This window comes from Egretta garzetta, unplaced genomic scaffold (assembly GCF_000687185.1).
Source record: "Egretta garzetta isolate BGI_Z169 unplaced genomic scaffold, ASM68718v1 scaffold297, whole genome shotgun sequence".
In the NCBI taxonomy this organism is placed as follows: domain Eukaryota; kingdom Metazoa; phylum Chordata; class Aves; order Pelecaniformes; family Ardeidae; genus Egretta; species Egretta garzetta.
Window position 1 is genome coordinate 4,901,321 of NW_009260410.1, and position 25,053 is coordinate 4,926,373.

At 41.6% G+C, this 25,053-nt stretch overlaps 1 protein-coding gene across 2 annotated transcripts in view; it reads right to left on the reverse strand.

The window, feature by feature from the left end:
* Window positions 1–6: 6 nt before the first annotated feature.
* The window catches only part of GLS (glutaminase), a 58,752-nt gene continuing 33,705 nt past the window's right edge, over window positions 7–25,053 (reverse strand). The window contains exons 15-18 of one of the 2 annotated variants that reach the window (XM_035899019.1): window positions 3,726–3,787; window positions 2,701–2,777; window positions 2,461–2,524; window positions 7–2,106 (exon numbers count right to left, since the gene is read on the reverse strand). In XM_035899019.1, the coding sequence (XP_035754912.1) occupies window positions 1,950–2,106; window positions 2,461–2,524; window positions 2,701–2,777; window positions 3,726–3,787 (360 nt within the window). In that variant the 3' untranslated portion in view covers window positions 7–1,949. Of the gene's footprint in view, window positions 2,107–2,460; window positions 2,525–2,700; window positions 2,778–3,725; window positions 3,788–21,929; window positions 24,880–25,053 lie in introns of those variants that run through there. The other variant, XM_035899020.1, reaches the window with a different exon arrangement.

Below are 25,053 nucleotides of genomic sequence, written 5' to 3' on the forward strand. Positions count from 1 at the left end.
AGTGTTTGATAACCATGCCAGCCAGCTTGGAAATGTGATTTCAGGACTTTAGACTTTCAGACTCTTCCAAGATTTCATCATCATGAGGACAGTCACCACTTGCGATGAGTATCAAGCACTTTTCCATGCGATTTGTCGTCCCTACAGGGAGGCAGTATGGCGTACGGCGCGAGACCGTGCCGGAGCTCAGGAGGATTCATTCTCAACCTCACTGACCTGCTGGGTCACTCTGAAGTTACTTCTCTCTATGCCTTAGCGTACCCATTTGCAAGAGGAGGCTAATGTGGCTCAGACCATCTTTTTATAAAGTGCTTGGGCCATTCCAGAAAGCATTTGGGCATTATTTCAGGAGGATGTTGGTGCCTAAACACAGAAAATTTGAACTTTGAGACCTACTCATGACTTGTACGCTATGTGCTAGGATAAAAATAGCCATACACGCAATTCTCAAGCACACTCTCCTTTGCCATGTGCTAAGCAATTCTTGCCTAAACTTCTTGTGCTAAAATTCTTGCCTACGCCCAACAACTGTGGTGCTTTGTGAATAGCGAACCCTTAACTTTAAGTGCCTGTTCACTTCTGAGGTTTTATGCCACAGTATTGGCAGAAGCAATTGCACGTGGGGTAGGGAACTGTCGTAACATTGTACTTCTGCAAACAACAAATATCTGCATCTGTTTCCCACGACAGGGCATGTGCCGAGCTGGCTTCAGTGGCAAGACAATAAATGCCACCATTCACCACAAAAGGCATCACCTGCTTGTGCTCCTGATGCTGATGTTCCACACCAGTGGAACCCCACGGATGCAATATCCTGCTCCCTGGTTCATGGTAGTGCAAGAAGAGAACATACCCAAAACTTTGGCTCATCTCCTGCTCTGCTTGTGCTGTGATTGGCTCCTTAAAGCTGTTTTGCTCCATCCGTGTTCCTTATTACAAGCCTAAACGAAGTCAGATTTGCATGTAATGTTTGGTTTAGTTCTTTGCCGTTCACAGACTGCCATTGCCCTCACTGGTTGCTGGTGCAACCGCCAAAAACAAACACGACACGTGAGCCTCAGAGGAGGTTTTTGCAGCTTGTCAAGTCTTGCTGTAGTGCAAACACACCTGTGAGGAGCACGACTCCATGGAGTGGAAGCACCCACTTGCCCCAGCGATGGGGAAGTACTTCAGCAGCTGAACATGGAGCAAGGAGGGAGGCAAGACAAAGGGAACCGAAAGAAATGTTTCCAAGACAAAAACCCCCAAACCCCACTAAACACTGTTTGATATTACTAGTCACATTCCCCTATGCCATTTGGTCAAACAAAACCTTAAAACAGATTCCCTGACTATCTCTAAGAACAAGCCTAGACCGTTGACAACTGTCACCTATATACTCTGCCGGTATTTATATTATGTAAACAAGGTTGTGTGGAATTTTTTTTTTTTAAACTGTTTTTTCCCAAAGATAAGTGCAGATCCTCACTTAACACACCCAGCCTAAATCTACATCAGCATCCTCAGCTTTTGAAAAACCTCACTGACGCTCATACCTGACAGTACTCTGGCTCATCTTGGCCATACTGGAAACAGAAGGCTATAGAAACAAAAAAATCAGCAGAAAAATTCCTGACCACAGACTAGAGTTCACATAGAACACAAAAATAAATTAAGTAGTGCACAGTAAAGCCAACAACAGCTAAATATTTTTATACATCAATTATATGCAGCATGAGGTAATATTGCTCACATTATGGAGGGAGATTCTTAGTTGGTTTTGATTCTTTTGAGAGAGATTGGATTTGTCCTGTGCGTATAGAAACTCCTGTAACATAACACTGAAGTAACAGAGACTTCTGTAAAATATATACCACTATCAGATAGAAACACACACGCTCTTCATTACTTTATATATACCACAATTAAATAGGTAAGTGATTTGATTCTTAGGATCTAGCTGAAGATGATTATAGTAAGCCATCTAGATTTTTATGAACCGTTCGGTTCTCCTTTCCATTGTTGGAATCCTCTGATGGCGTGTATTGGACCTGATATTCTTGAAGAATTTTAAAAACATCATGGTGTCCAAAATGTAAAGCTTCATCCATAGGAGTGTTATTCCACCTACAGGGAGGAGCACAGTATTTCTAAGATCAGCAAGTGTGTACAGAGCCAAAGGCACCAGAAATCTAGTTCTTTACATTCTGTGGTAATAATTAAGCACATAGACTGCACGGAGTTCAGTAACTGTGAAAATACTTCATAAGCTGAGCATAACCTTTTAAATAATGGTTCATCATGGTTTTATTCCTGTTTGCTCTGCAGAACCTACAGCAAACCAGTAGGATCCCACTCCTTCTGCTTCAGTGCACTGGCTCAACACGCTCCACCCTTGATGAGATGCCTCTCCTCCTGGGGGGCCGGAGAGGGGCTGTTAGAGCATCTCTCCTCCTCCAAACTGGCAATAAAACCACTCACCTGTCTTTGGGGAAAGGATTCACTTTGCATGCTTCCAGAAGAAATTTAACAACGTCCACATGTCCTGTAAGAAAAGCAGGATTGCAAGGGTGTGTATTTATATATATATATATATGTATATTACATAGATACACACAGAATTTTTAAAAGCAGGTATGCATGTAGAGAGAGTGAAGATGCTGTTAAGAAAACTGACCACGCTCCATTACAGATAGCAGATCCCCTATGAGGGGACATTACCTTCTGCAGCTGCGACATGCAGGGCTGTTCGTGAGTCATAGTCTCTTTGTTCCATATCCATTCCTGACAGAGCAAATCTAACAAAAACCAAAACAAACCTCCACATAATTACAGAGAAGTCTTACATAATTAAAACAAGTTAAAAAACTAGCATGGACCAATACCCCTATGTTAAAACGATGAAACATCTTCTGCAAGAGGATATAAATGGTATCAAGAGCACATCGTACCTTCAGCTGTAATGAAAGGGGCCCTTACTGCTTTGGCTCTAAAAATAAGGTAGGGGCTTAATTTTCTTTCTGATCACTGGTTGTTACACAGAAAAATAAAAATGTCCTTGCAGGGTTTGTAACAACCAACATATCTGATTTAAAATCTATCAGGGACAAGCTAAGTCATATAAATCAAAGTAAATTTATACCAGGAAGGACTCCCAAGTCTGAAAATCCTGAACAGCATTACGGGATTGGGAGAGAGCTTTCATTACGCTATGGTGCTCTGGGACAGCAGAGCTAAACTATACACATTCTTCCAGCCACTAACTATATTCAGGTATATTCTAGCCATATCACTAAGTCTATTTCATCTCTTGCTATTACTACTTGAAACACTGCCAGATTCTACTCCAGATTGAGAAAGCAAAGGTAGATTTCCTAACCTCTCCAACAACACTGTGCATTTTCCAGCCTCATTTTTTGTGGCAGTTTCAGAATTGAATTATAAAGCAGGCTGGAGTACAGCTAGGATTTTCTGCCATCACTACAACATGACTGGTTAAGGAAATTTATTTCAGTACGATCCAAAGAAAGGGAAAACAATGGGATTTCAAGATAGCGTGAGGGTACCTTTTTGATGGTTAAGTTTGGGGTTTTTTGTTTGGTTGGTTGGGTTTGGGGTGAGCATATTCAATCTGCAGTGCAGCTCGGATGTCCCCAACATGGACACCTTGCATATTCATAAGTAAACAACAGCAGCAGGCACCAAACAAGCAGCTTTCCTACTCCCAACCCCGCACCCATTTTTACCTCCGGAGTGCAGACACATCCCCCGTGTAGGCAGCAAACAGCAGATTTATCACAGACTTCACCTACAAGGAGAGACGAAGGCCAGTTATTTAGGTTCTTCCATCAAAAAGAAAACAAATGGAAAACACGGAAAAGCCCAGCATGGCCAGTCGGTCCAGTGCTTGCAAACCTGTTAATTTTATCCCCTTCCCTAGTCACATTTTGCAGTGTAGTGTAGAACACTGGCAGAATTCATTCCAGCTTGCTTTGCTACCAGTAGCTGTCTGTCTGTCTTTCCAAGGTTGAAGTCATAAGGACAGTTAAAGAACCATAAAATGTGCATTTCTATTCTACTATGGTAGGAAAAAAATGAGCCTTGCTGTATGGACAAACCATATTTCTCTCTTTGATCACCCAGTGATACAGAGTATTGAACTGCAAAGGCTGCAAAAAAATCACTTTGCACGATTTAAAAACCACGAACACCTCGTGAGACAAACTTCCTTTGTTGTTTTAAAAACAGAGGACACTCCTAATACTTAGAGAAATCTGTGTTAGCAGAAGAAAAGAAATGGTACCAGTTTTGGTTTCTATCACAGATTTTCCTTGCATACATTTAATATAGAGGCTTTCTTCAAATAAACAACATTAAGGAATTCTATCGCGTAATGAACGACTACAAGAAAAGCAAGGTTTCAAGGCAGACAAAAGTAGGATCTTTTTAGATCAAATATCACAGGTAAAGTCTCAGGCAGGTAGTGCTTTTCTCAGCTGTATTAGTGAATAAGGAACCATACCGTTAGGCTACCAACTTTGTCCCATGCCTGTTTTTCACACATCCTGGCTATAACAACTCTAGAAGCTTTAACAAGCACCCAAACTGACAAGATAAGATGGCTTTAAGCATCCCACCTCAGCTTCTTTCATAAACTGGTATGGCCGCTTCTAGGCACCATTTCACAGCACTTTCCAGAAAAGTATCTAAATGCTCTGTTGCTTTTTAAGTCGAGTCCACAAAGTTCTGTCACTGCTACCAGCCCAGTAGCAGAGATAAAGGAGAAAACTGATGCTGCATTGACCTTCCACAACAAGGAGGAGAAACACAAACAAAATCACCGCCCACAAGCAAGTCTCCCACAGATTTCTGCAAGAACACTGGCATATTTTCACAGGGCCACAGATGAGCCAACATCTGCGCCTCTTATAAACTGAAGTAGTGGATTTGCTTGTTATTTTTTACACCTCAAATACGCACTGACGCAAAGACAGACCGAAGCAAAAGGAGGCAGAGGCAGGATGGAAACAGAGCCACACTCCTTACTCTGGTATCCACAAACTCCCACAGCTCTGTTTCAGTTTGCCCTGGGGGGCTCATGGGCCTCGGGAGCCTCGCACAGCGAGCGTGGGACCTCCTGGGCAGGACCTGAGGGTCTCCCGCCCTTCTCAGGAGGCTCAGTATCCCCCAGGCTGCTTCTCAACCTGACCAGCTCCAAAGGCTGGGCCCCTGGGCTCTCATCGCACTCGCCCCAAAACACCTGAGTCACCTTCAACCACGGCAAACCTGAGACCATACCCCAGACCCCCTCAAAAGCATCACAGAGGACAGGCCTGAAGTAATTCCGTTCCTTCCCATGAAGATCTTTTTGCTAAAGCTTCTGGGGGAAAAAAACCCAACCACACAAACAAACAAAAAAACCCCCAAACAACCCAGAACAGCAACCAAGAATCCTATAGCACATGAGCACAGGCTTTGCTCTGGACACAGAGCCAGCCATCCCTGGCTGAGCCCACCCCTCCCTACAGCCTTTTTTCTCCAGGCAGGTTCTCCCCAGGCTGCCCCCGCCGCCTCTCCGAGCGGCTCGGTGCAACGCTTGCAGGACCACGGGAATAAGCCACTACAAGCGCCCATGGGGATGCTGTGTCTCACCCTTCCTGTGGTAAACTTGGAGCTGTCATGAAGACAGCATCACTCCCATCACTGAGACCAGTTCAGGGCAGCAAACACCCCAGAGCAGCCTCATCGGGCTTTCAATGGAAAACATCAGTGCCACACCAAAATATTAAAGCCTCCTTAAAAGCATGTACATCTTTTACAGACACTGGGCTGCAGACTGCATTTAAATGCAGGTGTGAAAGGGGAACTTCCTTTGATAATCTCCAAATTTCATCAGGATGATTCAGTTTTCCTTGCCGAGAGAGATGATGAGCACTGCTCTGCGGCTGGTGCCCTGCAGGCAGACCGGGCCGGTTGCCCTCAGACATTTCAGGTCCTGCAGGCGCCCAATCCTCTCCCTCTTTCAGGATCTAGGATGAGTGAAGGAAATTCTCTCCTTAGTAAAAACCATTTCAGAGGTAACTGATCATTTTGGCTGGGCTTCTTTATGTTTCTGGGAAATGCAAGTGTGTATTAAAATAATAAAATAGAAGTAACACACATTCCTTCCTTACCAAAAAAAAAAAAAAAAAAAAAAAAAAAAATCACTTTCAAGTGCAGCTGGGTACAAGAATCCCTCCAGATTCAGCTGAACATTTTGCTAACAAGCCATTTGTATTTTCTATAGTGATGCAACAAAATGTAATTTGGAGATTCCCAAGGCTTTCTAACACTATTAATCTTATGCCACGTCTCTCAGCAATCTGGAGAAGTTAAAGCTGCTCCTTTCTTAAGATAAATAATGTAAAATCCAAGGTTGCATTATTATAGAACTGACCTTCTTGACAGATCAAAACAAAAAAGAAATACAAGTCCAGACAAAAAGAAAAAAACCTCTGCTTGTTTAGTTCAGAAGAAGGAAATTTGAGAGGAAATAGGACTGCTCTCTGTGCAACAGTAAAGGTAACGGGATACAAAAAGCAGGAGGCAGATTACCAGGACAATTCTTAGCAGAATAATTATCCAAAACTGATCACGAATGAGCTAGTGCTGGAAAAAAGCAGGCAGAGTGTAGCCATCATATCTGAAACAACCCTCCCCCTCGGGCTACCTGTCCCCATTTCCAGTAAGAGTTTCACAATTTTATGGAAGAATTAGGTTGGATTTGCTAGCAGCAAAACACACCTTGACTCTCTAACTGCACCCTACTCTATCAGCAGCACAGTCCAGGGCAAAAAAATGAACAAATTTTACCAGGTATGAAATGAAATTGCTCAAAAGGCAGCCATAAAAAGCAAAGATGGACATAAAAAGTGAATTCAAGAATAAAATTTTAAAATCTGCAAATACAAAATACATTTTGAATTCAAAGTAAGAATACACTGTTTCCATGAGCATCTTCTGGAACATCCCTTAGTTTTTAAGAGAATATTAATCTAAGTAGCATATGTATTAAACCATTATATAAAAGGCTATCAGTTACATTGAGAAAAATTTATTATGTGAAAATAACTTGCTGCCATAAAATCCAGCGCGATCAAGACATCAAAAATGCAAGTAAAAATTCCCTACCCCCAAACTCACAGCTTACTCGCCTGAAATAACAGGTCCACTGCAAAAATCAAGAGCCAAAGAAACTCTGAAGTGGGAGCAGCAAACATATGATTGTGGGGTTTTTAACTGTAGGGGAGAAAAAAAAATAGCAAAGATGACAGATGAGCTGTATCCATTCAAACTAAGTAGGGCACAAGGGACAAGGCAACTAATTTAAGCGTTTAGAGGCTCTGTCAGTGAGTTTCTCACCAAGTGGTTCATTATCTTCTGTATGCCCTACTGTGTACTGGTCGTTCTGTGAACTGCACAGATGAACACAAGTTTTCCCCCATCTTCAGAAACAGGAACAGAAAATTTACCTTCAACCCCACAGCCATGAATTACCCTTTTCTACCACACAGAATTCCTTAACTATGAACATTTAATAGAAGGTGAAGGGATGGAGTCCCTTCGCTATATACGAGTTGGATCAAACATTACCATACGGCTATATAGCAGTATCAAGCCCAGAGCAAAAACTGTGCCACCTTACGTCAAATGGGAGATGAAACCTGCGTGCACCGCACTGGATTAACTTAACCAGCTCTCTTATGGCTGTGCCAGAAATACAGAGCACGACTCACTTAGCTACAATAAAACAGTCTTTGTACACAAACATGTTTTCCCAAGTGCTGGATATAAATCCTTGTTATCCAGGGGGCGAATCCAGCAAGGAAAGGTTCCCCAGGAATATCTGTGTCACCCAACTTTGGCGATCAGAAGTCCCAGGCCCCACAGCTTGTATTTTCCCCTGCAGGTCAGCAGGTGTTAGAGGTCCCAGACACAGCTGGGTGAGGCTACGACCGACTCAGTCGAGCACTGGCAATGGTCCTGCTTCACATCCGAGGTGGCCAAATGACCACGACCTCCAGAGGTCCTTCCCAACCAACCCTTCTGTGAGTCTGTGGGTACGAACATGAGTGGCACAAGAAAGAAAAAGTCAAGACTGTTGTTGCTCAAGAACTACACTGAAGTCAAGTGGAAGGAAGGAAACACTCTGTGTTCAGAGTGGCAGGAAGACACGCTGCTGCGGCGGCGATTTCAGATAAACACAGGGGGCCTAAAGGGGAGAGGAAAGGAAAAACCACCAACCCAAAACCCCAAAAGCACAAACCAAGTGCGATACGGCACTGAAAGTTACCCTGGAAAACTGAGCCTTAAAGCGCCTCCTGGTCCAAAGCTTTCAAACTGCAGTTATTTTAAACGCCTCCTAAGCCTGATCGTGCTAAAAACTTTGAAGAAGTCTCCCCCAAGCAGCAGGATTCAGATGTGAAGCCAGCTGGCACATGAACGGAGGAAGCACAGCAAAACACGAGGGCCGCCTCAGCCTTTTGGGGAGCCCATGCCCAGCGCACAGCAAGTACGCTGCTGTCCCCCTTTTCGCTGTGACACACCTTGCCAAAGTACTTTGGTAAGGCATGATAGGTTTGGGGTTTTGTTTGGTGGTTTGTTTTTTTTTTTTCCATTTCTCAGTGTACTACCTTGAAAGACCTAATGAAAAAATAAGTTTAAACTTCAGTATTAATATGCTGAACATACTTACCACAAGTGAAATTTCAGCACGTCTAATTGATCTGAAAGGCTTGACTGGTACATGGCAACAGCCTTGGTGGAGTATTTGTAACAAAAATGTCTTTCCTAATTGAGCTGCACACCCAAATCCAGCCCACACAAGAAGACCAATTTAAATAGTCTTAGTCTCATGACGGTAATAGCAAATCCCTGCACAAGACTGAGATAAGAATCACTTCTCTCTTAACACAGACCCATTTAGAGGAATTTTTATTTTTTTTTAAACGTAGAAGATCAGTGTGTGTATCACTGCCTGGCTCTAATGCTTATCAACAGAAGATCTCTCCAAACACTTCAGAGGGAGCAAGCGGCTATCGTTATCAGCACTAAGATGAGAAACGGAAGCCCAGAGACGGAAATGAACTGCTACGGCCTCATGGCGAGCGCAGAGCGACCCGGCGCCTTCTGCCCTCTGGCTCGCATGCTTCAGCGTTATTATAGAACAAGCAAACCTCACGTAGGAACCAAACCCGAGCAGCTGGCCATGCCAGCCCCGTGCTCTGTACCTGCCCGCATGTCCCTGTCACTACGGGGCTGTTTGTCCTGCACCGCTATCGCCACAATGACTCCAGCACAGCAGGGCGAGCCTCTGCTCCGTCCTCCGCTTGCGTCGGGAGAGAAAAGCCAAACAGCTGTGCATGCAAAGAAAACAAATCCTTTAGAGAAAAAATTAATTTAGCTCAGGGCTGGATTAATTCCATGAGAAGCTCTTAGCTAAAAAGGTCACTGAATCTGGATTTTAATTTCCTACTGTGTCCTGCTTCCTGAGAGCACCCTCTCCCCAGTTTCTTTGAAAACATTACAGAATGTACAGTCTAAGAAAATATTACTTCCAACTTTCCTGTTTCTCCAGGTGGCTGAGGAATAGAGTCAAGCCCAATAGTTTAAAACGGTGCTGCTAAAGGCAATACAAACAAGGATAAGCAAACAAACCCCCCTCATCTTTCCAGTGCTCTTTACATGACATTTAGGGACAACGCCACAGGTTAGCCTTCAAAAAAGATGTTCAAAATATCAGGGGGAAAAAAGGTTGTTCGAATGCTGATTGCTTCTCAAGAACTTTGAACTTTTCTCAAGAACTGCCATATCTGAACTTGACTATGCACCAGACCCAGCGTGGTGGCAGGAAGACTTCCAAACACAACAAGGGGGGGGGAAAAAAAAGCAATAGTAGAGCTGGTTGAGGAAAAAAGGTCACCACTCTCTTCCCTCATGTCTCATTTTTTGCGCTTAAAATGGGATGCGGTGTTTCCTTTTGGGAACCCTGCCCTCCTGGCCAACTGGCTTGAAGAACCAAGTTTTAAACGGTCCCTCACACATCAGAGAGGAGTGGAGAAGAGTCGGGACATAAACGCCAGCTCTCACAGCTCAGGACTTCCCTAGTGACAAGCAACTGCCATACTGAGCCCGGGCCCCTGAGGCACTGGGATCTGGGAGTGGGTCCCAGGTAAAAGCAAGAACACGCTTGGTGCACGATACCACCCAGTCTCCTGACACATGCTCCCAGCTGTAGGAGAGCTGCCCCGAAATGGGACGAAAGCTCTGCAGCTCTTCACCGGTGCAGAATACACCAGAGAAATTAGACTGACTTGTCCAGAAGGGTCTCTGAGGCGCAGTTCTCCACACCACTAAAACCTCCGAACACCGCAGCACAGCTAATCTGCGTTTATGACACCTCGGCTATCTTCCTTAGGCACCCACGCCAACAGCCGAGGACGACGCAGCGCGATTTCCCTGATTTATATGAGAAGTCTGACAGGTGGGTGAATACCTGGCAACACATCATTCCGAGCAGGAGCAAGACGAAGGCGCAAAGCACTCAGTAATTTCTCTCGCACAGACTCTCCTCGCCCGGCTGAAAGCCACCCCTGTTTGGCAGCTGGGTCACCACCGGCAGGCTAGACCCACGAGCAAAGGCCCCACTTGCCACGAGACAACGTGCCGCATGGCCCCCTGCCCTACACACCCAGCGCCAACATCGCGTGGCTTGGCTAATCCGGCTCAGCGCTGGATTAACTCTGAAATTCAAAAAATAGATTTTTAAGCTGTCTAAGGTGAGTGTTTGCCTAGTGAACGAGGATTAACATTTCATACTGGGAAGAGACCAACTACTATGAAGTCTTCCTATTCTCCTGACCCTTGCTAGCAACCAGGTACTGACAGGTAACGCAGCAGCCAAGAGCTTCTGTAAGCCAAGAGGGGACTCCACAAGGTAATAGAAGCTCCAAAATCAATGTAAGTTTGACTTCATTGTAGCACAGTTCTGCTACTTTCCCTAAAGCTGATCTCATGATGAGGGTCATCTGAGTATGTAGCAAAAGCAAATCATTCTTCCTGCCCTCCGGAAAAATTACAAGTTTTTAGACGCTCATTTTATAAGTGGAAGATTCCTGAAATCTAAGAGATGCCTATATAAATTCTAAAACAGCAGTGGTGACCTACTAGAAAAAAGAAAACACAAACCACACACACACAAAAAAAAAAAAAAAAAAAAATCAAAAGACCCACAACAAAGTAAACCCAGAAAAAGTGAATCCAGAGCACAAATTAAACGACTCAGTCACCCAGTTTTCAGCCACCGAACTGGTAATTCAACTATGCTGAAGCATAGTTTATAGATTACTTTCTGCCTGCATGTAAGGTTTCAAAACAAAATTCAGAAAAAACTTGCTAAGAATTAATTTTGAAGCTTCCACTCCCAAACTAAACCTAGAATGCAAGTAGTCCCTAAAAGGACAAAAAAACCCCAGAGACTAATCTCAGACTGGAATGCACGCGCCTGTACGTTCAGGTGCTACACAGGACTGCGTATTTTAAAAACTGGTCATTTTTGTATTTATAATTAATTTTCAACCAACTGGAATCTGCTCTCCAGGGCCTGCTGACAAGGCTAGTGGGGAAAAAAAATCACTGTTCAAGTCTAAAATAGAGCCACAGCTTTCCCTAAAAATACAATTCCTCAATATGAAATTAAGCTGTGTTTTGTAAGGAAAGAAATCTCAATTGAAAGTCAGTATCTTTGCAACTGAGCTTTTGCTTTGTTTCCTCTGAAATAAAGTGAAAGTTATTACCTAAGGGTAAGTAACACATTTACTTTTGAAAATAAAAACTAAGACTGAACCTTAAACAAATATCCATCCCAAACAACACGGGTCTGTCAAAAGCACTTAAATTATTACTCTGTCCTCCCACTGAAGTTTCTTACAGCTTTTAAAACTGCTGGGTTTCAGCCTGGCACAAGCAGATCTCTCTAATACCCGGTGTCTTTGAAGGACTGAAACTGGTATTTAGGTGTCTGCAGCGCCAGGTGGGAGAAGGACAGGTCTAACCCCCCAGAGGCTCAGCTAAGCCTTACCTCCATCCCACAGCAGAGATGTGAATGTCCGTCCTTACCCTGTGCCCACCCCGCTGCAAGCAGCCTGCCGGGGTACAAGACCCAAACTTCAGCATGGTGTTTTATCCACCGCGTGCCAGACTCATTTAGGTGCTGCCCAGGTGAGGGACGGCTCTGAAGCTGCCTCAGAGCTCGCCTGGTGAGGTTCTGCCCCTGAGCATTTCCAGTGATGGACAGTCCGTAAGGGCTCTCTAAGCTGCCTCTGGATTAAGCCACAACGTTACCTTACTCTACAGAAAACTAACAGTGACATAAGAAAGATAATTTCTCTAAATAACCTTCTGAAGCATGCAAAAATAAGTCTTTGGGCCAGAGTAAGAGTGGTCAACGGACCACATTTACCTCCCCAGCAACCTGGGGCCAACTGCCTCTACAGAGCCTCTTGCCCGGCGTGAAAGGAACACAAGGCTCACGAAAAGTTTACACAGAATTCCTTGGGAAAGTCTTTATTCCCATTAGACTATAAAGAATTCAAGGATGTGCAAATAAATTAACGCATACACTGACAGCGTTAATAACATACAGAAATATCTGAATCCACAAACAAGGCTAGCTGTGCCATAAAACTTTCATTTCTTCTTGAGGACTTCTTCCCCCACCTCCTTAGCCTATTTGCTGCACTACTGATCCTCCCTTCCTCATGTTGTTTGAAGAAAGTGCAAAAATAACTCTACAAGCTGCAAATATTTACTCTTCTATGTTTTGAAGCTAACAGAGGAAACAAGACTTTGTCAGGTTTTTTTCCTGCAGCCCATTTTCTAACCCACCAACTACCATTTCTTTTCCTCTAGATGGTGCAAGCTCCTCTTTGCAGCTCGGGAGGGAGGCTGACGCCCAGCTCCCTTCATTTTATTTTTAGACTCAAGAGCTGCAACAGTAACTTCCAAAGCTGCTACCATGGAGTTTTATTTTTGGAGTCTCCCTGATGGAATGAACTTGAAACGCCACTCGCACAGCAATTATTCACGTAGCTTGGATGATCTGTTGGTCAGAAACTAGCAGACTCACAAAACGCTCATTTATTCCTCAGTAACCACCTTATGGTTTTTACCATGTTCAAACACAATTCATGCATATACTGAAAGCTTCTTCTCCCATGAGTTACGTCTAGGCTGCGGCCCTGCAGGAGGCTGTATTTTCACGTATACGTAGCCAAAGCAGCTTTAAACCAACTGTACTGCTAAGGCTGCAAAAGCCTCGGGCAAGCCAGCAAGCCAGTGAGTTATTTACCCAGGTTCAGAGCAGAACCGCTTGGTCTCCCCTTGGCTGCACAAGACTGCAACACAGCACCACCAGCTTTCTGCCTGGAATCACTTAGGTGAGTGAAATACCGCAACAAAAGACCTGTTCCACTGCTCTGTAACCCTTACTGCATCTGGATAGTTGAGCTGATTACACAGGAACACGTTATTTTAGGTAATACTACTGCTTTTTTGTGAATTTCTACTTTACTAAAAATTAGACGGATGTGCTGGATAATTTTGTAAGTTAAAAGGGTTTTTTTACCTTTACATTGTTGATCTAAGTACAGATGAGGATGCCAGCGGCCGGCAGCTGCGAAGAGCAGCTAGGCAGGCCATGGGAAATTGGGTGGCTGCTCGGTGAGCAGCCAGCGAGCAAGTGCCAGGAGGGAATGGCAAGGGCAGCCCCGGCAGGGCTGGCACCGCGGCTACTGCCTCTCACCTCGGTGTCAGGCCACCTTGGACAGGGCGAGGAGGAAGGTGGGAAGAGTTATGAGACAGGTGCTACTGTTTGCTAACAAACAGGTCAATTCAGCAGAAACAAAAATATGCAAACCTGAGATTATTCTTAATTGTACATCAAGCTGGTTAAAATCCCAGTATGATTTTAAATGTCACCTTACTGCAACTCGACTTAAACTTGTTTAAAATCCAAATCCGATCTTTTAGAACAAGGCCGGTCATTTCTTCTTCTGACTTTTTTCAGTTGGCAGGGAGATACTGTCAGAACAATTCTACAGTCCTAAAAGTGTCGCTTTAAAAGTCTGAAAACAGAGCAAAGAGTTTTGGCTAGGTTTGATTCAGACATAGGAGCACCAAGATACAAACGACCTTGTACTGGTAGCTCCATCTCAGTACCTGTCATAGAAACTGTGCATGTAGCTGCACATAAGAAACATTTAATTAAACCAAATACATAGCCTGAAGACTTCTCTTGACACTGGGAAAAAAGAAAATATCATAAAGCCCTTCCTTCACCCTGAGCACAGCTGTCAGTCTCCTTTACTGGACAGCGGGTAAGGTGAAGTTGCAAAAGGAAAAGGGCAGCCATCCTAGAGGTGCAGGCTGAGCAGAGATGGTTTCTCTCTCCCCCCACCCCCACCCCCCTCATCTACTGGTTTCAAATGGTTTTCTACCAGTCACATTTCCTTCAGACTCAAACCTGTTAGAGATAGGTCTAAAGTACCAGAGTATGCCCATCTGAAATTGCAAATAATTAGAATATCAATATTGCATTTTACAGTGAACTGATTCTCTTTGCCCTTCTCTGCCCAAAGTCCTTTTTTTCATCAGAATACTTTTAAATAATTTAAGTATTTAAAAGCATCTAAAAATGATACTTGCTACAAGCTAGCACAATACCATAACTGTTTGTCCATCTTTTCTGCTCTGTTACCATACTATTTTGGATAACATTTTAAATGCCTAACAAGGATGCAGGAAACAGTAACTCGGAGCAGGTCACCTTTTCTTCTGATCACATCTGGAGCTATGAAAGACAGACTAAATGAGAATTCACCTCTTCCAGTACCAACCTCTTGCTCGTAAGATGATCATCAAGTGGACACACTTCTGTGGTCTGTCTTGCTGGCATTCCTCAAAACACCACCTCTCTACCTGTGAAAAGGCTAATCCATCTTAAATACTAACAGGCAGGAGGTGCAAGCTCTTAAAGGATTTTTTTTTTGACTCCTTGAACTCATATGGAGAAAAAGCAAGAGTCATAGATAGGACTGAGCTCAGTTCTACAACTGAGTCAGCCACTGCATGCTCAGAGATTACTCCATTTAGTTATTCTAATTTTTAAATGAAAAATGAGATTACAAGATATTAATATTTCCAATACAGTTTGTGAATCCATAAGAAATAGTCTATTTCATACTATGTTTTTGCTCAAGTGCCTGAAAGACGGTAACCACAGCACTAACTGAAATGTCCTTGAAGATGGCAAGCTACAGAAGCAGAGACCTTATTTCATGCCAACAAACACTGAGTTTGCAATGACTTCTTCTGAACAGTTCTTCTGATTATTGACTAATTCTAAAGTATTAGTAAACCGATTCTTTAAATTACAGATAAGACTATTAAAACTAAGAGTTAAATAATTAAAACATTTACTAGATTAAGTGAAACATCTACTTACCTTCAGTAACTGAGATTCTTTCAAGAAAGACCATGCCCATCTATTCCACTCCTGAGCTGTGTAAACCCCAAGGGGGTGAGCCAGAGCAGTTTTGGCCAGCCATGTTTCTCATCTCCCACACTCCCACCAGTCCCTCCCCCAGCAGAGGCAGAGGAATCGACCCTTTGCCAGCACTGACTCCAGAACTTGAGCTCCAGAGGTAGAGAGTGGGTCACACCAACCAAAGTTTAGTTGAGTCCCTGCATACAAGCCTCTCCCCCCCAAACCAGGGCATTCAAACTAATTTTTATCTAGAAAACAGTAAGTAGTATCACAATAATGTACAGGGTGCACGGATGCAGCAGTTTCTCCTTTCCTGTAGCAGGAAGGGGCAGGAGGTACTCAGTATGACGGTAGGAAAAGTTGAAGGAGGACCAGCAGACGATGGGTTGTGTCTTTCCCCTTCTAGCAGAGAAAACCACCATTCAAGATGAACCAGTTCAAGGGGTACACAGAAAAAAACACACAAGTCAGAGCTCAAAATTCAGAGCCATCGACTCCATCAGTATTAGATTACAAGATCCCAGGGAACAGAAGTTGTTGGAAGATAATTCCTGCAAAAAGGCCTCAAGATTCCCCAATACACAACTATGGCATGCAATATTAAGAACAGGTACTAGGATGGACACAGCCAATACTGCTCTGTCATAGATACCCCTGGACAACCCACAGATGATCTTAAATTTTTCAACACAGAAGGCCTTTAGTAACTAATGCTGAAGCTTCACCATGGCTTAGATGATGATGATGTGATGAGAGAGCTTCCCTCTCCATGCACAGGCATGCTCAGACAAACAGACGAGTCTGGTAGAAGAGTAGCTGGTCTCTATTTCCATTATCTAAAGCTAGCCCCAATTACTTACAGGTGTCTTATCCTTTCCTTCACACCCATGATGTTTGTGTTGAGACGATCACGTTGATTTGAAAAGGTAAAAATACTGGGAAGAGGAGAGAAACTTGAGTACCAAAACTGCCTTGACTAGATTACAATTAGCATGGTCACACTTGGTTCCACCTGCTGTTTCTGACTTCTTCTGGTATCAGTGAATTAACACACTTTTTACTTTTGGAGACCACAGAATTAAGCGTATCACCAACAAAACTCCCAAAATATGAAGTAAAAATGTGATCATCTTTCACTAGACTTAAGACGTAAAATTGGCTGATTCCACATACGTTATTATTTTAAAAAAACCTTTCACAGACATTTATAAACTCATAAATAGTGCCAGCAAGTAAAATTTTTGAAGACCTAATAAGGAAAACCAAGTTAGAATTAACTATAGTGAATCAGGCAGTTCCAGAGAACCCTGACTTAACAAGAGGGAGTAATAGAAAAATCTGACCTGGGTCCTGTCCTGATGACAAAAGATGTTACTGCTGTGTTGTTTGCCATGAATGGTATGACAAAAGAATAGCAGGTAGGCAAATTATTTCAACAAAAAGTTTACTAGATCAAGTGAAACATATAAGGCGTAAGGACTTTCACCCTTCAAGTCAGAAGATGAAGACCAGGCAAATTTTCAGTTTTAAGTGGTATGCATTTGCCATCAGTATTTTGGACGGAAATAATTGAATCTTGCTGCCATGTCCAAATCTTAAAAGTTATGTGGGAAAAAAAAAGAACGACCCTCTCAAAGGCTTTAACTTACTCTGCTGTCAAAGTTTTTCAGCATTTCTTATCAGCAATAAAATAATGTTTTCTCAGTAAATTACGATGACTGGAAGTTCCAAAATGGTAAAACAATAGTTCTTGCAGAGAACTGTTACAGGAATCTTAGGGTTGTCATCCTCTCATGATACGGACTTCAGTAGCTCCTGTTCGATCCTTTCATAGCCTAACCCCTACAAACACTTCTGCAACCAAAAGCATAGAGAATATATACAGAAATCTTAACAAGGGGAATGAACACTGACCAGTTGACTCTGGATGCAGGAAAAAAAAAAACCCACACAAAACAAGAGCCTTTGAAGTAGTGGATATAGACATTACTAACACTGCAAGATTTGGGACCAAAGGACTGGGATCAACAATAGCCACGCAAATAAAGCGGAATGCTGATGGATGCTTTAGTGACACTAGCCATATTAAGCAGACAGCACAAAAGAGCGTCTGCCTTTTCAAGGACCTATTGACTACGACCAATATCCATACAACAGAGTAATGCTCAAGCTTTCCGGGCTGTAGGTACTTCACAATTTATGGATGACCATTCACTCTTAACTACGGGACTCGGAGCTGGAATTATTCCCAAAATAAAGGAGGCTGTTCTCAAAAGACATTTACTGAAACTTTACAAGCGAGAGACTGACTACACCCTACAGGCTGAAAGCAGAATAGAGAAAATCATACCAGAAATTTGCACTCTACTCTTGTTGGGAGGATTTTTTCTAAACTATTAGGAAGAAGTTTCTAGAAACCTTCTTCTAATTTTTAGACTATTCATTCAGTACCTGCTTTTCTTGCATTGGAAATATTGTATTAGCTTAAACAAATCTTCTGCCTGAATGTTTTTTTCTCCAAACCCTGGGAACAGTCATATTATTCCCCATCAGCCTTTGGCATATGGGACAAAAGGTACTCAGCTGCCATAATTCTTAAGCCTTTTCTGCAATGGCATGGGTGGTTTGGTTTTTGGTTTTTTTTTTTAAAACACATTTGATCAGAACTATTACACTTTAATTAGTTGTCTTGAAACAATTACAGGTTGGAGAAGTTTAAAAGACCGGTCCTTTAAAACAAGCGTGAAAGACACTTACCATACAGAAAGCCAAAGCTACAGATATAACCAAAACCAGGTCTACCAGTCCAAAAAATTTTGATTTTGAATGAGTAATTCCTAAACAAACAATGAAGTTGCCTACCTCAAGGAAAAAGCTGGACTAGTGAATGACATCAACAGGAAGCAAGCAACACTATCTCTTCCTATCACTCCACTTGCATTCCGAGTTCATTGTTTTGATAATAAGTGCTCTGATCACAAGGGGTCCCAACAGTAACACGCTGTCCCTCAGCAAATAACATGCTTCCATGTTTGCATTTAGCCTGTTAGTCTTTAGCAGAAAAATAAAGGCAATATAGCATTTTTTCAAATCCTTGAATCACTTCATTTTCAATGATATAATGTATAGAAGTAGGGAAATACAGCAGGAGGTGAAAAGGTTAGTTACAGCTGACCAAAGGCTATTTTAAACTACACCACTTCCAGGATTCCCTGAAGTCCAGATTTCCACATGATTATAAGCTCCTCATGCACAGTGAAAAGACAGGAGTCACCATCACAAGCTGCAGAAAGGCAAATTTTCCACTAGAGGTTAGGAAAAAAATTCTTCACAATGGAAGTGGTAAAGCACCGGGATGGGTTACCCAGCGAGGTTACAGAAACCCCATCCTTGGAGGTTTTCAACACTTGACCGGCAAAGTCCCTGAGCAACACAATCTAACTGATGTTAGATCCTGCTTTGAGCAGGGGCTGGACTAGATGATCTCCAGAGACCCCTTCCAAGCTCTACAACCTTATGGTTTCATACTTCAAATTCTGTATACCAGCTGTTTGGCAACGCAAGTGAAAAGCCTACTTAATAATAGCACTTAGCTATTAAAGAACCTGCCAAAGAAAATAACAGGTATTTGTTGACTGCGTTATCAAAACATTTACTTCAAATTTCCAGAATACTCAACAATGTAAAAAATAAAAATCAAATTAAAACAATTTCACTGAAAAATCAAGATGTCAAACAGATTAGCAGAAGGGCAAATTTAGGGGCAGGGAAGTCAGACTTTATTCCAAGTCTGACCAAATAATGATGAAATTAATGTACACAGATCTCTAACAGCAGAAGCACTACCAGCTGCCCATAATTCACAAAATAACAGCGCTACTTAACCAGAGAAGATCTGCTGTAAATGATGAGATAAAGGTATCAGAGGAAATTTGTAAAGACTACATGCGGAAGACAGCTTTTGCCTTCTGCAAGCATAACTGGTATCAGGAAAGCACGCGGACGACACTACAGAAGGCACCAGCTAGGTGCCAGCTAGGTCAAAATCAGAGCAGAGCAGCAGCTGAAACAGGAAGCGTTACCTGAGAACAGACAGGCTCCCCCGCATGCCCGCTGCATAAATGACATACATGAAAGTACAGCTCGCTGGAACATTTTTGAGGGTAGAAAAGCATTCTAAAATCCTTTCCTTTTCCCATTGTCCTTCCCTCAACCCTGTTTCCTCACCAGCCTTAGTGCCGAGGTGCCAGTGACTACACACCATTTGTCTTTCCCTTTTTAAAAGTCTGCATGGTCCAGTTAACTCTTCTATAGATCGTGCATCCTCGTCAGCTTCATTACCTAAACTCTGCTTAAACTACTTAAACTGATGGAAAAACCCCAGTTTGCCACCACCACACTCCAGAAAGCCTACTGTATGCTCCTGGAATTCTATTGTAGGGCTTTATTTAGTTAAACTGCAGCTTCAGATGTACCCATTCCATAAGGCCTGCTATGCACAGAAGAAACACATGTGCATTTTCAGAAGTAACTGAACTACATGCAGAGATGTGCCACTTAAGCCTTGCAAAAAACTTTTACATGCTAAGTGCTCAAGTGATATTCAAAGGTCTGCGTGAAACAGCATTAGAAGCCAATAATAAAATTAACTTCTAACTGCATGAAAAGCAAAAGGAAATGGGACATCTCTATTTTGCACACGATATTCTCCAAAAGGAGGAAATCGTGAAGTGGAAACCACGCTTGATTCAAAGTAAGCAGTTAAATAATTTAGATTGCAACAAACTGTTCAACATACCAGGACACAAACTCCTGAAAGACAAGGCGGGGGCAGGGGGGCTGTGCAGGACCCATCCTTTAAAAGCATGTCATTACACACGCTACTTGGTCATGAGCTTTCTAAACAGGACAAGAAGCGTGGAACAGACAAGATACTAGCAGGATGAAAAAAATAATCACGTTTTAGTTAGATTGCCACCTGATTTAAATCTGCTTCCCATCCCTGCAACTACTTATACACATTTGTGACACTCAAATTCCTCAAAGAGACTCTGCACTAAAGACAATTATTAGGTGTATTTAGTCATCCCAATAAGAACTCTGCTGAGAAACAGTCTATTCTTCTTTCACTGAAATAACTGCTCCTGAACTCCCACCAGAAAAATACAGAAATATCTGAACAAAATTTAAAAAATACTAAAAGCCTACAAACACCGTTTAGGATACTAAAACACTGTATGTAACTTACGAAGCTCGTAATTAAATGACTTTGCTCACAGCTAACTACTGTGCATCAATGACATGTATGTATCAAGACCAAGGGAAGTTAAGAACATTGAAAAAAGAACATAGGCTATTCCACCACCACCACCACCCCCCTCTTCTCACTCCATTGCCTTTTTATTCCTCTACCCACCCACTGGTCTTTTGACAGAAATGCACAATGTAAAACAAAATATAAAAGCCAAAATGCTTCTACAGTAAACCACCTGCGGTTCTCTCTTTGGATCTACTACTCTTCTACCTTTCCTCAGCTCTGTGACTTTCAGAGAATTAAGTCTTTTGATATGTGATATTCTATGTACAATGAACATACAGCTTTTAAAAACACAGTACAAGTAACTGCAGTTCATAAATCAATCTACAGAAAAGCTACATTAATAATTACGGCCATTCTCAGTATGGGCATGTCTCTAGTGACAAAATCTTGCCTCAGAATAATCACATTATAAATACGTCTACTATTTAGTATCTCAAATGAATTTTCACGGAAAAAAATTAAACCGCTGACAAGTGCTTTGCCAGGAACCCAGACCCAGCTAAACATTGTTCAGAGCCCACTGCCACTAGTACAAGGATGTGGGGTTTGGACCACCTCCCGTGCTATGCATGATTTATTACAAGCTGTATTTTTCACTTCATAATGCTCTAGATCAACAGTTACCACCCTGGCACTGGTACCATTAACTACATATTTTCCAAGTGACTGAATTAGCATCTTCAAAACCCCACAAATACGCCGTGACATTAATATCCTACTGCACCATGACATTTTTATTAGCAAAGTCACAGTGAGAAAGTTTTGCTACTTTGATTTTTGCTTTCAACTTTCTAAGATAACAGTTCAAAGAGAAAAAATAATTAGATTATTGTACAAAACGTTTAAGAAATCTTAAGAGGGTTTTCAATGACTGGTTTAACTAAATCTGTTTATTCCACCTACTTTTCCATAACTTTATCTTTTTAGAATGGAGTGCTCACTATCTCACTTCAGTCTCAAAAATGTGTTTGCACAGATCTGTTCTCTATTGAGAAAAAAAAAATACAATAAAAATCAGCTTAAAATAAATTTATTAAACAATACAAAAATAAGCATGCTGGAAATAGAGATACATAAATAACATACAATGCAAATGAAAAATGGAAAACGAGACAGGTAACTTAACAACTGAGCCAAAAAGTACAACACAAACGCTAAAATAAAATTTTAAAAAAGCATTTACATTTCTAATGAAATGTTAATGATGCTGACAAAGAAAAACAAACAAACAGCTAAAATGCTTGAATATCAAGAATTGCTATTACTGTAGCACAGGTGAACACTAAAACCGTTGCAGACCTCAAACATTCAATGACTAGCCTCTACCAGCGCATTCTTTCAGACCCGCTCACCAAACACAATGCAGGCGTGGGTAAGTTGTCCTGGCAGACCTAACCATGGCCCCAGCTATCCGTGTACCCTGCCATGAACAAGAGCCATCTGCAGACATGGCAGGCCAGGACAAGAAACTGTGAGTGTCGGCAAGTTACAAAATAATTGGTCCAAAAGAGGCTCCTCCTGACCCCTCCTAACTTAGAGGCTGGCTTAAATTCCGAGACAGGCTTCAAAAGCATATATTACAGAACTGTAATATATATATATCTAAAGTAAAGATTGTGTAAGCTGTACCCTAAATATTCTTATTATGCATATTAAAGATCTCAGTTTCCTTATTTTTGTATTTCCCATGCAGGACTTGCCTCTACCACAAGTTTTATATGTAACTGACAAATACGGTAAAGATTTTCATTTTCAAGTTGAAACCCAGATGGAACAATTTTCCATCTTCAACCACGTTTTTAGAACTAACTTCAAATAGTACTAAAAAAAAAAATCAGAAAATAATGTGTGTAGAATGAGATCAAGCAAATCCTGCATCATACGTTTTCCTTTTTTAATTAAGCCAGTAATTTAATAGGCAACATGTCATCACCGTAAATACTTTTCATTAGCAGCACAGACACATGATGTTCCCTCCCGCAATTGAGGGTATTTCAGGTAAAGACATGTAGTTTTGCAGGATGTGAATGCTTGTTATGCCTCTGTAACTACTAGTTTACTGCAAAATCCTCAAACAGGTGAGACATTCCTATAATTCAGGACTTTGCCTTTACTTATTTTCCTTTATTTTCAAGATAAGCACTGACATACCTAACCTTATCGTCAGTGATAAGATTCTAAACCAGCTATTATTCAGCAATTTATGACTGACACTTATTACTGACATGTGCACCACGGATTTCTCTCTTCATCCCAGTAGGGCTTTCAAATTCACTCAAAATTGATGTTCTGTATTGTTTTGCTTAAACATTTTATTCCTAGGCTTCAAAGACAGGAAGCCCATCCTTTTACAATACCCTACTAGATGAACGGGTTTAGTCAGAGTTTACTTCAAATGTTTATGCAAAACTAACAATATCTAAACAGTAATTGAGAACAGCTTGCCTTATCAGAGAACATCAGCTTTGCTTTATGCATTTTCCTGAATTCACAAACACCCAGATGGGTCAAAAAAAGGGGCAGGAAAAACCTAACTCCCCCCTCATGCAAAACTCGCCCATGAATCATTAGAAGGCTAATAGCTACAAGTGTCAAGAATTTAGCAAGTCTGTGCCCTCTGTCCAGCATCGCCTACTGAGCCTGTTCGAAGCTTACATACACCATTTCAAGATACACTCTACTCAATATACTCAAAATGATCAAATTATGCAGATGAACAGATGCTGTTGCCTGCAGAAGAATGCACGTCCTGTTTCTTAGCAAGCTGACAGAGGTGCAAACTCACAATCATTTTAAAAAGTAGAAATTAATGGTAACTTTTAAAAAATTTGCTCATGTCTAAGCAAATGAAACTTCTGGTCTTATATATGAACATGCATGCACATTAGCGGTTGAAAAATAAGTTAATTGTAAACAGTTTTAATAATATCTACCAGTCTGCTTTGCTCTGAATATATTTCCTGCTTGCTACTTCATTGGTTACCACTCTAAACCCCAGATTGCTTTCATTCCTCTCCGGGGTGGAGCCCAGCAGTATGAGTAAGGCAGACTTCCGAGCCATGACTACCAGCTGGCAGTACAGGCAGCTAGCAAAGGCACTCACATAGTTCAGTGAGCCATCTTGCTGCTGCATTAGTGAACTTGCAAACAGGCAGCTTCCCCCACTCCCTTCTCCCAGTCCTCCCCAGCCATTTTTGCTCTTTTTATTTAAATGTTAGCATTACTAATTATATGTCTGATCAAAAAAAAAAAATCCTCACTAGCATGGCATATCCAAAGGATCCATTTCTGCTGAAAGCAATTTGAAAGCTCATATTAAAAAAAACAAACAGGATACAATAACATGACTCAGAACCTATCTCAGCTTAATACACAATTATTTAGAGATTCATGAATCTGAGTATTTTGCTTACTCTATTTTACTTTATATTTTAATTAAAATTCTTCTGTCGTTACATGCTGACCCTGATCAGAGGACACATCTTAAGTTCTTGCTTAGCTCTCAAGTTAATTTACTTAATATTCTCAGATATAAACAAAAATAAACAGATATACACAGAAGTGGTATATCTTTGAAAAACATTCAGATGTACCTTTTTTTTTTTTTTTAAGTAAATGCGTTTTAAGTAACTACAAAAGTCAGTTAACAGTTTTGGTTTTTGTTGTTTGCATGTGCTTTCCCACACCCTCCCTTGAACCCTGACAAATCTTTTTGGTATAGCATACAGAATTTACACAAAATGTATATATAAATGAAACACCAGGCAAACAATATTCAAACCAAAGTTAAATCTAGAGATGCTTGAGGGTTTTTAAAATGAAGAATTTAATGAAGCTAGAACCCATTTGTTTAGTTTTGCTCTCCCCGACCTTCCATTCTATACACTACGGTTCTGGAGATGTCCTCGTTTGATTCAGGTGACACTTTTTTCCATACTGTTTCTTTTAAAGCAAGTTCTTGCTGGAGATTCTCATAGTCCATTGGTCCAAAGGAATGCTAGTTGTTCAAGCAACATACGTTATTTATTAGTGTATTTGAAGGAAAAAAAATCCATACTTGCAGTCAATGCTAACAGACTCGTTTTTCACCTCTCGACATAAAACTTATTTCCTCTTTTCCAGTTACAAAAAATTCAAATTCCAAATTGGGTATTTCTTAGATGTATACATG